At 44.6% G+C, this 15,349-nt stretch overlaps 1 protein-coding gene across 1 annotated transcript in view; it reads left to right on the top strand.

Moving 5' to 3' along the window:
• The first annotated feature begins 327 nt into the window (after nt 1-327).
• The window catches only part of LOC147984087 (uncharacterized), a 42,466-nt gene continuing 27,444 nt past the window's right edge, over nt 328-15,349 (top strand). The window contains exon 1 of the mRNA XM_087540975.1: nt 328-2,228. Coding sequence (XP_087397101.1) covers nt 328-2,228 — 1,901 coding nt within the window. The remainder of the gene's footprint in view (nt 2,229-15,349) is intronic.

Genomic DNA, 15,349 nt, shown 5'->3' with positions numbered 1-15,349 from the left:
CCGTGTCTCCAATTGCGTTTGAATCCTCCAAACCCTTCCCCTTTACATTCTTGCAACTTGTATGCTTTACTTTCCACTGCTCATATACTCTTTGCATGCTTGATTGAATTGTGTGAAGATTGCTTGACTTGTGCTAAGATAGCCAAAATCTGCCAAGAACTAAAATTGGGAAAAGGATAGATTTTTATTTGGTCAAGTAGTCTAATCACCCCCCCCCCTCTAGACATACTTCCGATCATACAAGTGGTATCAGAGCTTTGGTCTCCATTTGCTTTGATTTCCATAGCTTTTGGTGGTCATAGCCTTGGTTTCACAACCTAGGAGAGTATGGCGTCTAGCGAGGGAAATTATCACCGTAGAGGTCCTTACTTTGATGGTACTAATTTTGCTAGTTGGAAGCATAAAATGAAAATGCATATTCTTAGACATAACCCTGCCGTTTGGGCTATTGTGTGTGTTGGTTTGCAAGGTGACTTCTTTGATGGGAAAGAACCAAACCGTGAAGCTACCGCGGATGAGTTGAAGATGCTGCAATACAACGCTCAAGCTTGTGATATTCTCTTCAACGGATTGTGCCCCGAAGAATTCAACAAAATCAGCCGTCTTGAGAATGCAAAGGAAATTTGGGATACTTTGATTGATATGCACGAAGGTACCGACTCCGTCAAGGAATCCAAATTGGATGTGCTTCAAAGTCAACTTGACAAGTTCAAAATGAAGGATGGTGAAGGTGTCGCTGAAATGTACTCTAGGCTTGCTCTTATCACAAATGAGATTGCTGGCTTAGGGAGTGAAGAGATGACCGATAGATTCATCATCAAGAAGATCCTAAGAGCCTTGGATGGAAAATATGATACCGTGTGCACATTGATCCAAATGATGCCTAATTACAAAGATCTCAAGCCAACGGAAGTCATTGGAAGAATTGTTGCTCATGAGATGTCACTCAAGGATAAAGAGGAACTTCACAACAAATCAAGTGGTGCTTACAAAGCCTCATGTGAAGCCCCCACATCATCAAGTGAGAAGCAAATCTTCAATGAAGAATTAAGCTTAATGGTGAAGAACTTCAACAAGTTCTACAAGAGTAGAAGCAAAGATAGAAGCTCCAAGTCAAGGTCCTACAATGACAAAAGATCTTCTAGTCGTGAGCGAAACTACTACAATTGTGGAAGACCCGAACACTATTCCAATGAGTGTACAGCTCCCTACAAGAAAAGAGAAGACTCTCCCAAAAGAAGAAGCCGAAGAGAGGAATCACCATCTAGAGAAAGAAGGAGTAGAGATGATCGTTATGAACGAAGATACTCACGGAGATGCAAGGATTCGGAAAGAAAGGACAAGTCATCAAGGAGCTACACAAAACGGAGACATCAAGCTCATGTTGGTGAATGGGTATCCGGCTCCGACTCCGACAACCACTCCGAGAGAAGTTATCACTCCGATTCCGAATATACTCAAGATGAAGGTGTTGCCGGTCTAGCACTTGTGTCAACCGACTCCTATGACATATTTGACTCACCAAATGAAGGAGTTGGAACATGCTTCATGGCTAAAGGCCCAAAGGTATCACACCTCGAGTATGTTGATTTCAATAGTGATGAAGATGACTTGTTAGGTGAGGTTGATTTACTTGTTGACAACTCTGGTGATGAATGCTATGATGAAATGTCAATTAATCATGCTAATCAAGATAAAATGAGTGACAATGATAAGGAGAAGATTGAGGCCCTAACTAAAGAACTAAACACTCTTAAGTTAGCTCATGAAACTATCTTAGAAGATCATCGAGAACTTTTAAGAACACATGAGAAATTACGCTTTGAAAAGCTCAACCTTGAGCAAGAGCATGAGTTCTTAAAAGCAATCAATGATGATCTTCGTAAGAAAAGTTCTTCTTACATTGCCAAGCGTTTACTTTTATCCACTTACATGCCTCAAGTTAAGTCTAGTAACAAGAACAAGAAATATGCTTCCTCTAGTAGTAACAATGATCATGTTATATCCAATATTGTTGCTTCTAGTAGTTCTCTTGATTCCACTAATGATTCTCTTAGCCAAGTTACACTTGAGCAAGAAAATAGCCTATTGAAGGGAATTATAGAGAAAGGAGTGTACAAGAGCCTTGCCGGGAGTAAGAAATTCGAGGAAATTGTACGCAAGCAAGGAAGGCACCGGAAGAATCAAGGTGTTGGTTTTGAACGAAAGTTCAATGCCAATGGAGTTGAGTGGGAAGAAGATCAATACCCCAAGACAAAGTTTGTTCCTCAACAAGAGAAGTATGATCCTACTTCTTTCAAAGGGACACAAGCTCAAGATGATCTTCCACCACAAGACTACAAGCAAAAAGGCAAGGACAAGCTTCAAGAGGAAATTGATGCATTCGAAGAAGCTCCTAAGACCTTAGTCAAGTGTATTCCCAAGACTACTTCAGGTTCCACTTCATCAAGTACGACTACAACTCCAAGGATTCCCATCAAGATGGTGTGGATCCAAAAGAAGACGAACTAGAGAAGTTCTTGAGGGTGACTCCGCCAACATACTTCACTTCTATCATTTTGGCAAGAACAAGTGCAATCAACTTCCACATCTTGCACTAGTTCAAGGAGTCACAAACCCTCTTGTTGGTAAGTCAAGGGACAAGGTAACCTAAAAGCTTTCATAGACATCATCTTGTGTGTGCATCACTCTATGTCTATGGATATCCTTGTTTGTTCCTTGTGGGACTTGTCGGATTTCGGGTTCCGGCAGACCCTTGAGGTTTGAACTCTGGGGTGCGCGCGGAGATTATGCCTTCTACCTACCTGCACCCCTCCGCCTCGCAAAGATCTAACCTATCAAAAGAACAGCATAAGGGACACAGGATTTATACTGGTTCGGGCCACCGATGTGGTGTAATACCCTACTCCAGTGTGTGGTGGTGGATTGCCTCTTGGGCTGATGAGGATGAACAATACAAGGAAGAACAGCCTCGCGAGGGTCTGTTCTTGGCTGGGGTGATGAACTTCTAGGAGGAGTTCAGTCACCTTTCTCTCTCTTTCTCAGCTACCCTGGTTTCTCGATGTCTCCACTCTGCGGGAGGCTAGTCCTATTTATAGGTAAAGGCCCTGGGCCTCTTCCCAAATATTGAGCGGGAAGGGCGCCAACAATTGGCCATTTTGAAGGGGAACATCTGGTACACTTATCCTGACTAAAGTTGGTCCTGGCGTGCCAAAGGCTCTGGTGGTGACGCTGGCTTGGGCTCCACAATGACTGCCTTCCTGCCGTTGGACTGGTCTTGGTCTCGTTGCACCGAAACGGGTGCCTTTGCTTGATGCTCTCACCTGCACTTGCTCCCTTTGCACCAAAGAGGAAAGGAGGACACTGCGCGGGCTAGCGCCCGCCTGGCGCCCTTGGTCGTCATGGCTTGCGTCACGGGCGCCTCGTGAGGTACCTCGCCTTGATCTCTCCGCCTCCTCGCGAGCCAGCCTGATGAGGCCATGCCTGGGGAAGCTCCATGTCGTCCGCCCCGCAAGGCTTGGCCCCTCGCGAGGGTCTTGGGTCTGTGTTGATGAAGACAGGCCATGCTAGGCCCCCCTTTGAGCCACGCCGCAGGCCGCAGGCAGGCAAGTCTGGGGACCCCCGTTCCCATAACGCCGATAGGACTAACCCATGTAGGTATTGAAAGTGCAATTCACTCCAATGGATAGCTCCAAGTGATCTACATCAACATTGAGCATCCACATCTTCAACATCTACATGAAGTCATCATCGACAAAACCCAAGGTTAGTTCATCCCTCTTAGGGGGGATATCACATCTAGGGGGAGCTTTACTCTAAGAATTGAGCTAAAGTAACTCTAATGATGTGAACACAACAATGCTTTATGTAAAAGTGGTAACCCCACTTGTGCTTAAACGATGAGTATGACCTATGATCAAATGTTCTCATTTGACTCCTAAGTCAATATACTCATATATAGATGACCTAGTCATCTGCTTGATAGATGCTAGAATTGGTTGTGCATGCTTTGCCACATATTTCAATTGCCATTTTATTGTGTGAGCATGTTGAGAGCATATTTTACTCATTCGAGGACATCCACTTGTTGTTTTGATCGATTGGTTTTTTCCCTTTTCCTTGCCAAGTGGATGGACAAGAATGCCTAAGAACCTTCTCTAGCTATCTATGCTTTTCTCGTCTCAAACTCTATTCATGCTACATCACAAAATTTGATCAAGTCAGATTCAAACCACTCTGTGTGAGGAGCACTCGGAGTCCCCTATTTGTCATAGACTTAAACTTCCAAAACTTCTTTGTGCTTTTCGGTCTGACCAATTCCTCCATTTCGGTCATACCGAGATCACTAAGTCGATCTAGGTTTTCACCTCGGTGCAACCGATTTGAACTTTTCGGTCACACCGAGTTGCTATAACTGTCAACAGTTATGCATCTCGGTGCCACCGAGTTGTTCCACTCGGTCACACCGACAGGGTCGGGCTATATATACTCACGGGCAAAATTTTGGAAATTTCTCCGAAACCTCTTTGCCCGCGCATAGCTCGCTCTGCCTCCTGGGTCTCCGGATCGTCCTCCTCGTCGCCAGCCGCCTCCAGTCGCTGGTCTCCGCCGCCGTCAACGGAATTCGTCTCCGCCGTTGCCGCCGTAGCGAGTCCGCCGCTGAACTAGGGTATGGACTCGATCACAGTGTTATTCCCCGTCCAATTCCTAGCACATTGTGTTCTTAATGAACCTTGCTACGATTGAAACACTCCTATCCAGTCAAAACAATCCTTAGAATAGTTGAGATTCGAAAATTTAGGTTTAGGTTTCCGCCGAAATCATCTCGGACCCACCGGGTTGCGGAACTCGGTTCCACCAATTCGGCCACGTCCATTGCACATGTGGTTCTCGGTCTGACCGAGAATTACAAATCGGTGAGACCGAGTTCAGGACTTTGTGAAACCCTAGCAGTCTCGGTGCCACCGAACTGAGACTCGGTCTGACCGAGTTCACTAGTTTTGGTTCCAAAAGCTGCTTCGGTATCACCGAGTTTGCAAATCGGTCGATCCAAAATGCTTTCTGTGAAAAACTAAAACTAACTTTTTGACTCATTCTTTTGCAAAAATCTCTGCATTTTGTGATGCTCATCCACTCTATCTCATCTATAAACTATTCACAGGGTCAGCAGTCTGAACTTCAACATGTCTGATCAGAGTGATAACCAGAACAGATCTGAGGAGCAGGCTCATTTGAGTGAGGGCACTAGTCCCTCTAGCAGTTCTGATGAGGGTAGCAGGAGCACCCCAAGCAATCTGCCCAAAGCTGCCACTAGAGCAAGCAAGAAGAGAACTTCTGAATCAGAGGATGAGGACTATGTGGCAGAAGAGGAAGCCACATCCAAGAAGAAGGTGCTCAAGAAAGAATATGGCTCAGCTGCAGCCATCAAACCTGGAATGCAGAAAAAGGCACCTGCAAGAAGAGTTCCTACCTCTAAGCCTAGGAAGGCTGTACCTGAAGAAACCATGAAGCTCACCATGGAATCAGAAGAGGAAGCAAGTGGCCAAGATAAGAAGAAGAAGAGAGTCAGGACTACCACTGCCAGAGTTCTTGGTAAACCCTCTATGAGGAGAGACTCGGAAGAAGAAGAAGAAGAGGTTGCTGCACCAGCACCTGTAGGATCGAAAGTATGTCTAGAGGGGGGGTGATTAGACTACTTGACCAAATAAAAACTTAACCTTTTCCCAATTTTAGTTCTTCGCAGATTTTAGCTATTGTAGGACAAGTCAAGCAATCATCACACAATTCAACCAAGCATGCAAAGAGTATATTGGCAGCAGAAAGTAAAGCATGCAACTTGCAAGAATGTAAAGGGAAGGGTTTGGAGAATTCAAACGCAATTGGAGACACGGATGTTTTTCCCGTGGTTCGGATAGGTGGTGCTATCCTACATCCACGTTGATGGAGACTTCAACCCACAAAGGGTAACGGTTGCACGAGTCCACGAAGGGCTCCACCCACAAAGGGTAATGGTTGCGCGAGTCCACGGAGGGCTCCACCCACAAAGGGTCCACGAAGAAGCAACCACACACAAAGGGTCCACGAAGAAGCAACCTTGTCTATCCCACCATGGCCATCGCCCACGAAGGACTTGCCTCACTAGCGGTAGATCTCCACGAAGTAGGAGATCTCCTTGCCCTTACAAACTCCTTGGTTCAACTCCACAATCTTGTCGGAGGCTCCCAAGTGACACCTAGCCAATCTAGGAGACACCACTCTCCAAGAAGTAACAAATGGTGTGTAGGTAATGAACTCCTTGCTCTTGTGCTTCAAATGATAGTCTCCCCAACGCTCAACTCTCTCTCATAGGATTTGGATCTGGTGGAAAGAAGATTTGAGTGGAAAGCAACTTGGGGAAGGCTAGAGATCAAGATTCATATGGTAGGAATGGAATATCTTGGTCTCAACACATGAGTAGGTGGTTCTCTCTCAGAACATATGAGTTGGAATTGTGTATGTGTTCTGATGGCTCTCTCCACGAATGAAGAGGAGGTGGAGGGGTATATATAGCCTCCACACAAAATCCAACCGTTACACACAGTTTTCCAATCTCGGTGGGACCGAATCAACAAACTCGGTCGGACCGAAAAGGTAAACCTAGTGACCGTTAGAGATTTTCGGTGGGACTGACATGCAACTCGGTAGGACCGATATGGTTAGGGTTTGGGCATAACGTAATCTCGGTGAGACCGATTATACAAACTCGGTGGGACCGATTTTGGTAATAAGCTAACCAGAGAGTTGGTCAGGCAAACTTGTGGGACCGATTTGCTCTTTAGGTGAGACCAAAAAGTTACAAAAAGGAAACACTGAATTTACATTGCAATCTCGATGGGACCGATTCGCTCTTTCGGTGAGACCGAAAAGTTATGAAAGGGAAACAGAGAGTTTGCAATCCCATCTCGGTGAGACCGAGATCCCTATCGGTAGAACCGAATTGCTAGGGTTTGGCAGTGGCTTATGACAAATGAAACTCGGTGGCGCCGGATAGAAAGAATCGGTAGGACCGAGTTTGGCTTAGGGTTTTAGGTCATATGTGGATATGGGAAAGTAGTTGAGGGTTTTGGAGCATATCACTAAGCACATGAAGCAAGAGGCTCATTAAGCAACACCTCATCCCTCCTTGATAGTATTGGCTTTTCTTAAAGACTCAATGTGATCTTGGATCACTAAAATATAAAATGTAGAGTCTTGAGCTTTTGAGCTTGAGCCAATCCTTTGTCCTTAGCATTTTGAGGGTTCCACTTTCACATCCATGCCATGCCAATCATTGAGCTTTCCTGAAATAATCATCTTGGAATAGCATTAGCTCAATGAGCTATATGTTGTTATGAATTACCAAAACCACCTAGGGATAGTTGCACTTTCAATCTCCCCCCTTTTGGTAATTGATGACAACATATAGATCAAAGCTTCGACAAATGATAATAAGCATGAAATATATTGTCGCTTTGAGAAGTATGTGACAAGTAAGAGATCCCCCTAAATTTGTGCATATTTAAAATTTGCTTTGGACTGCAAATGCACAAAGAGTTAGAGTCATGGGTTACTCTTCCATGTCACATACATCTTGGTGGAGCGCTTAAAATGATAAGAATCAAATACATGCACTCATCACCAAGAATAGTGAATGATCCAATAAGATTGATAAGATAATAGCATTAAGCAAACATTAAGTGTAGCTTATGATCAAACACATGATCATCAATGTCTCACAAGCATAGTATCTCAAGCACTCAAAAGCAAACAAAGTTCGAAAAACCACCAAATAAAGCAAGAGAGAAAAAGGCAACACTCTCTCTCTCGAAGCCTATGATCTATACATTTTTCTCCCCCTTTGGCAACAAGTTACCAAAAAGTTCCTAGAAAATGCATAGTGCTAGATCGACACTCAGGCTTGATCTTCAGGTGGTGGTGGAGTCCGGATCACTCCAAGGATGAAGGCTTCCGTAAATGCTGAAGTAGACGCTGGAGTTGGAGCTGAAGTAGATGCTGGAGCTGGTGGAACTGAGGCTGTAGCTGGTGCAGACGTGGTGGCTCTGGTGTTAGCAACTGGCACTGCAGACGACCTCGGACCTCGTGGCACTCTGGCAAAGGCATCAGTTGTAGTCCTGCCTCTCCTCTCCTGCATGTCATCCTGGAGCTGCTCCACTGCAGTCTGAATCTCTGTCACCTTGACATCCAAGTCATAGAACTTTTGTTCCATGATTCTCTCTAGGCTTGCCTGGTTCTGAGTTAGGGTGGCTAGTCCTTTCTCAATCCGCAGGGTGGATGCAATTAGGTAACCAAGCTACTCTTGTTTGGTTTTCAAGAAGTACTCAGATGCCTCCTCTTGAGTTGGCATCTTGGCAGCTTTCTCCTTCCTTGCCTTCTCCTTCTTTGCTTGTGCTTGTGCAGACGATGGTTCATTTTCAGTCATCACAACTTGATTGTCCTTAAAATATAGACGGATGGGCAGGTGTTCCTTGTCCAATAAGTATATGCCCGTGCCCATCTTGGAGTTAATGAGCTCCTGAATTTGTGGGGCATATCCACAGCTCCTCTTCTGGTCTGCCGATGTCCTCTTGATTGTCTCTACCATGAGGCTCATCACCTTAAACTTCTGAGGCACATCAAATACATGAAGCAAATTGATTGCATGGCCTCTGATCATCTTGTGATCACCTGACTTGGGCAACAGAGTGTGCCTAAGGATCCAGTTAATGGTTGGCAGCCCTGACAGAAGATAATGCACAGAACCAAACTTGAAAGTATCAAGTGCTTCATTGGGAATTTCCTTGTACATGTTGGACATAGAGTTGTGGTCCATCTTCTTCTTGGCATAAATGTCCAAGTCATCTGCTTGCTCCTCTGGGGCATTGATCAACTTTGCCCATTCAGCAACTATAGATTGGTACCTCGTACCTTCTGACATCCAAGTTATCCTACCATTTGGATAAAAGTGTGCTGTGGAGTAGAATTGCATGATAAGCTCCTCATTCCACTTTGTGAGCTTCTGCCCAACAAAGTCTGTAACTCCACAAGCACTAAAGCTGTCATACACTCTAGGGTAGTGTTCCTCATTTTCCTTCATGTACTGCCAGTCAACCCGTCTCATATCACAGACTATTGGCTTCTTATCAAGCAGTACTGTCTCATAGAAGTCCTGTTGTTCCTTGGTGTGAAATCTGTAATCCACAGCAGTTCTTCTCCTTGAAGCATACGGATCTGCTTCTCTCCACTTCCTGAGCCCTGAGTCTCTCCTGAGCTTCATGTCCTCAGCCACAGGATGAGCATCATTGTGGTCTGGGATCTTGGGCTTGAGTTTTCTGAGAATTTGCTCTTCATCATCTTCTTCTGCAGCTTCAGGCACTGGGGCCTTGTTCTTCTCAGCAGCTGGGATGCTTCTTGTATTTCTCTTTGGTTTTGGCTTTGGAGCTGGCTTGGCCTTGGAAGCAGCTGCCCCTGATCTTATGGCATCACCCATTAGCTTGGGTGCCTTTGGTGCTGGTGCGGCTACCTCTTCTTCTTCTTCCTCTTCCATGATGGAAGCCTTTCCAAGCACTCTGGCTACGGTCTTCTTAACCCTTTCCTTCCTTTTCTTGCCTTCAGCAGCAACTGGCTCTTTGGGAGTGGGCTTCTCAGTTGAAGCTCTGGCCTTTGACATAGGCTGCCTGCCTGCTGGCCTTTTTATCTTTAACCCTGGCCTTGTGCCTTGTGCTGGCTCAACTCTCTTGGAAGTTGCTTCCTCATCTGCCACATAATCTTCATCCTCAGAATCTGAAGTTCTCTTCTTCCTCTGTCTGGTGGCAGCTTTCGGCAAATTGCTAGGGGTGCTCCTACTGCCTTCATCAAAAGAACTGGAGGGACTAGTGCACTCACTCATCTGCACTTGCTGCTCTGACAAGTTCTGGCTGTCACTCTGATCAGACATGTTGCAAACTCTGACTGCTGACCCTGTGAATAGTTTATAGATGAGGTAGAATAGATGAGCATCACAAAATGCAGAGATTTTTGCAAAAGAATGATCCAAAAACTTAGTTTTAGTTTCCCACTGAAATCATCTCAGATCTACCAATTTTTAAACTCGGTGATACCGAAGCAGTTTTGGAACCTAAACTAGTGAACTCGGTCAGACCGAGTCACAGTTCGGTGGCACCGAGACTGCTAGGGTTTCACAAAGTTCCAAAATCGGTCACACCGATAAGTAATTCTCGGTCAGACCGAGTCTCACTTGTGCAATGGCATAAGCCAAATCGGTGGGACCGAGTTTTTCAACTCGGTGGGTCCGAGATGGTTTCGGCGGAAACCTAACCCTAAAATTTTCGAATCAAAACTAATCTACGAACGCATTGACTGGATAGGAGTGTTTCAATCGTGGCAAGAATCATGATGATCACAATGTGCTAAGAATTGGATTGGAGAATAGCACAAAGATCGAGTCCATACCCTAGTTCGGCGGAGACTCGCTATGGCGGCAACGGCGGGGTAGAATTCCCGTTGACGGTGACGGAGACCAGCGACTGGAGGCGCCTGGCGGCGAGGAGACGATCCGGAGACCAAGTTGGTAGAGCAGGCTATCGCTCGGGCGAAGGGGTTCAGAGAAATTTCCAAATTTTTGCCCGTGACTATATATAGCCCGACCCTGTCGGTGTGACCGAGTGGAACAACTCGGTGGCACCAAGATTCATAACTGCAAGCAGTTACTGAAACTCGGTGTGACCGAAAGGTTCAAATCAGTTGCACCGAGATCGAAAACCTAGATCAACTTAATGATCTCGGTAGGACCGAAAGTGGGGTATCGGTCAGACCGAGAATCATAAAGAGGTTTTGGAAGTTTAAGTCTATGACAAATCGGGGACTCCGAGCGCTCCTCACACAGAGTGGTTCGAATCTGACTTGATCAAATTTTGTGATGTAGCATGAATAGAGTTTGAGACAAGAACAGCATAGATAGCTAGAGGAGGTTCTTAGGCATTCTTGTCCATCCACTTGGCAAAAGGAAATAAAACCAAACAATCAAAACAACAAGTGGATGTCCTCGAATGAGTAAAATATGCAACCAGCATGCTCACACAATAAGATGGCAAATGAAATATGTGACAAGGCATGCACAACCAATTCTAGCATCTATCAAGCAATTTGCGATGACAAGGTCATCTATATATGAGTATATTGACTTAGGAGTCAAGTGAGAACACTTGATCATAGGTCATACTCATCGTTTAAGCTCAACTGGGGTTACCACTTTTACATAAAGCATTGTTGTGTTCACATCTTTAGAGTTGCTTTAGCTCAAGTCTTAGAGTAAAGCTCCCCCTAGATGTGATATCCCCCCTTAGAGGGATGAACTAACCTCGGGTTTTGTCGATGATGACTTCATGTAGATGTTGAAGATGTGGATGCTCAATGTTGATGTAGATCACTTGGAGCTATCCATTTGAGTGAATTGCACTTTCAATACCTACATGGGTTAGTCCCACAAGGAACAAACAAGGATATCCATAGACATAGAGTGATGCACACACAAGATGATGTCCATGAAAACTTTTAGGTTACCTTGTCCCTTGTCTTGCCAACAAGAGGGTTTGTGACTCCTTGAACTAGTGCAAGATGTGGAAGTTGATTGCACTTGTTCTTGCCAAAATGATAAGAGTGAAGTATGTTGGCGGAGTCACCCTCAAGAACTCTCTAGTTCTTCTTCTTTTGGATCCACATCATCTTGATGGGAATCCTTGGAGTTGTAGTTGTACTTGATGAAGTGGAACTTGAAGTAGTCTTGGGAATCCACTTGACTAAGGTCTTAGGAGCTTCTTCAAATGCATCAATTTCCTCTTGAAGCTTGTCCTTGACTTTTTTTCTTGTAGTCTTGTGGTGGAAGATCATCTTGAGCTTGTGTCCCCTTGAAAGAAGTATCATACTTGTCTTGTTGAGGAACAAACTTTGTCTTGGGGTATTGATCTTCTTCCCACTCAACTCCATTGGCATTGAACTTTCGTTCAAAACCAACACCTTGATTCTTCCGGTGCATTCCTTGCTTACGCACAATTTCCTCGAATTGCTTACTCCCGGCAAGGCTTTTGTACACTCCTTTCTCTATAATTCCCTTCAATAAGCTATTTTCTTGCTCAAGTGTAACTTGGCTAAGAGAATCATTAGTGGAATCAAGAGAACTACTAGAAGCAACAATATTGGATTTAGCATGATCATTGTTACTACTAGAGGAAGAATCTTTCTTGTTCTTGTTACTAGACTTGACTTGAGGCATGTAAGTGGATAAGAGTAAATGCTTGGCAATGTAAGAAGAACTTTTCTTGCGGAGATCATCATTGATTGCTTTTAAGAACTCATGCTCTTGCTCAAGATTGAGCTTTTCAAAGCGTAATTTCTCATGAGCTCTTAAAAGTTCTCGATGATCTTCGAAGATAGTTTCATGAGCTAACTTAAGAGTGTTTAGTTCTTTAGTTAGAGCCTCAATCTTCTCCTTATCATTGTCATTCGTTTTATCTTGATTAGCATGATTAATTGACGTTTTATCATAGTATTCATCACTAGAGTTGTCAACAAGCAAATCATCACCTAACAAGTCATCTTCATCACTATTGAAATCAACATACTCGGGGTGTGTTACCTTAGGACCTTTGGTCATGAAGCATCTTCCAATTCCTTCATTTGGTGAGTCAAATATGTCGTAGGAGTTGGTTGACACAAGTGCTAGACCGGCAACACCTTCATCTTGAGTATCTTCCGAGTCGGAGTGATAACTTCTCTCGGAGTGGCTGTCGGAGTCGGAGCCGGATACCCATTCACCAACATGAGCTTGATGTCTTCGTTTTGTGTAGCTCCTTGATGATTTTTCCTTCCTTTCCGAATCCTTGCTTCTCCGTGAGTATCTTCGTTCATAACGATCATCTCTAATCCTTCTCTCTCTTGGTGGTGATTCTTTGCTTCTTCTTTTTGGAGAATCTTCTCTTCTCTTGTAGGGAGCCGTACACTCATTGCAATAGTGTCCGGGTCTTCCACAACTATAGCAGTTTCGCTCTCGACTAGAAGATCTTTTGTCATTGTAGGACCTTGACTTGAAGCTTCTATCTTTGCTTCTACTCTTGTAGAACTTGTTGAAGTTCTTCACCATTAAGCTCACTTCTTCATTGAAGTTTTGTTTCTCACTTGATGATGTAGGGGCTTCACATGAGGCTTTGTAGGCACCACTTGATTTGTTGTGAACTTCCTCTTTATCCTTAAGTGACATCTCATGAGCAACAATTCTTCCAATCACCTCCGTTGGCTTGAGATCTTTGTAATTGGGCATCACTTGGATCAAAGTGCACACGGTATCATATTTTCCATCCAAGGCTCTTAGAATCTTCTTGATGATGAATCTATCGGTCATCTCTTCACTTCCTAAGCCGGCAATCTCATTTGTGATGAGAGAAAGCCTAGAGTACATTTCAGCGACACCTTCACCATCCTTCATCTTGAACTTGTCAAGTTGACTTTGAAGCACATCCAACTTGGATTCCTTGACGGAGTCGGTACCTTCGTGCATATCAATCAAAGTGTCCCAAATTTCCTTTGCATTCTCAAGACGGCTGATTTTGTTGAATTCTTCGGGGCACAATCCGTTGAAGAGAATATCACAAGCTTGAGCATTGTATTGCAACATCTTCAACTCATCCGCGGTAGCTTCACGGTTTGGTTCTTTCCCATCAAAGAAGTCACCTTGCAAACCAACACACACAATAGCCCAAACGGCAGGGTTATGTCCAAGAATATGCATTTTCATTTTATGCTTCCAACTAGCAAAATTAGTACCATCAAAGTAAGGACCTCTACGGTGACAATTTCCCTCACTAGACGCCATACTCTCCTAGGTTGTGAAACCAAGGCTATGACCACCAAAAGCTATGGAGATCAAAGCAAATGGAGACCAAAGCTCTGATACCACTTGTAGGATCGAAAGTATGTCTAGAGGGGGGTGATTAGACTACTTGACCAAATAAAAACTTAACCTTTTCCCAATTTTAGTTCTTGGCGGATTTTAGCTATTGTAGGACAAGTCAAGCAATCATCACATAATTCAAGCAAGCATGCAAAGAGTATATTGGCAGCAGAAAGTAAAGCATGAAACTTGCAAGAATGTAAAGGGAAGGGTTTGGAGAATTCAAACACAATTGGAGACACGGATGTTTTTCCCATGGTTTGGATAGGTGGTGCTATCCTACATCCACGTTGATGGAGACTTCAACCCACAAAGGGTAACGGTTGCGCGAGTCCATGAAGAGCTCAACCCACAAAGGGTAACGGTTGCGCGAGTCCACGGAGGGCTCCACCCACAAAGGGTCCACGAAGAAGCAACCACCCACAAAGGGTCCACGAAGAAGCAACCTTGTCTATCCCACCATGGCCATCGCCCACGAAGGACTTGCCTCACTAGCGGTAGATCTTCATGAATTAGGCGATCTCCTTGCCCTTACAAACTCCTTGGTTCAACTCCACAATCTTGTCGGAGGCTCCCAAGTGACACCTAGCCAATCTAGGAGACACCACTCTCCAAGAAGTAACAAATGGTGTGTAGGTAATGAACTCCTTGCTCTTGTGCTTCAAATGATAGTCTCCCCAACACTCAACTCTCTCTCATAGGATTTGGATCTGGTGGAAAGAAGATTTGAGTGGAAAGCAACTTGGGGAAGGCTAGAGATCAAGATTCATATGGTAGGAATGGAATATCTTGGTCTCAACACATGAGTAGGTGGTTCTCTCTCAGAACATATGAGTTGGAATTGTGTATGTGTTCTGATGGCTCTCTCCACGAATGAAGAGGACGTGGAGGGGTATATATAGCCTCCACACAAAATCCAACCGTTACACACAGTTTTCCAATCTCGGTGGGATCGAATCAACAAACTCGGTCGGACCGAAAAGGTAAACCTAGTGACCGTTAGAGATTTTCGGTGGGACTGACATGCAACTCGGTAGGACCGATATGGTTAGGGTTTGGGCATAACGTAATCTCGGTGAGACCGATTACACAAACTCGGTGGGACCGATTTTGGTAATAAGCTAACCAGAGAGTTGGTCAGGCAAACTCGGTGGGACCGATTTGCTCTTTCGGTGAGACCGAAAAGTTACAAAAAGGAGACACTGAATTTACATTGCAATCTCGGTGGGACCGATTCGCTCTTTCGGTGAGACCGAAAAGTTACGAAGGGAAACAGAGAGTTTGCAATCCCATCTCGGTGAGACCGAGATCCCTATCGGTAGAACCGAATTGCTAGGGTTTGGTAGTGGCTTATGACAAATGAAACTCGGTGGCGCCGGATAGAAAGAA

This window comes from Triticum urartu, chromosome 2A, assembly GCF_056163025.1.
Source record: "Triticum urartu cultivar PI428250 chromosome 2A, HENAU_Tu73, whole genome shotgun sequence".
In the NCBI taxonomy this organism is placed as follows: domain Eukaryota; kingdom Viridiplantae; phylum Streptophyta; class Magnoliopsida; order Poales; family Poaceae; genus Triticum; species Triticum urartu.
The sequence above is the reverse complement of the archived record's forward strand: the minus strand, read 5'-3'. Positions and strand labels throughout refer to the sequence as shown.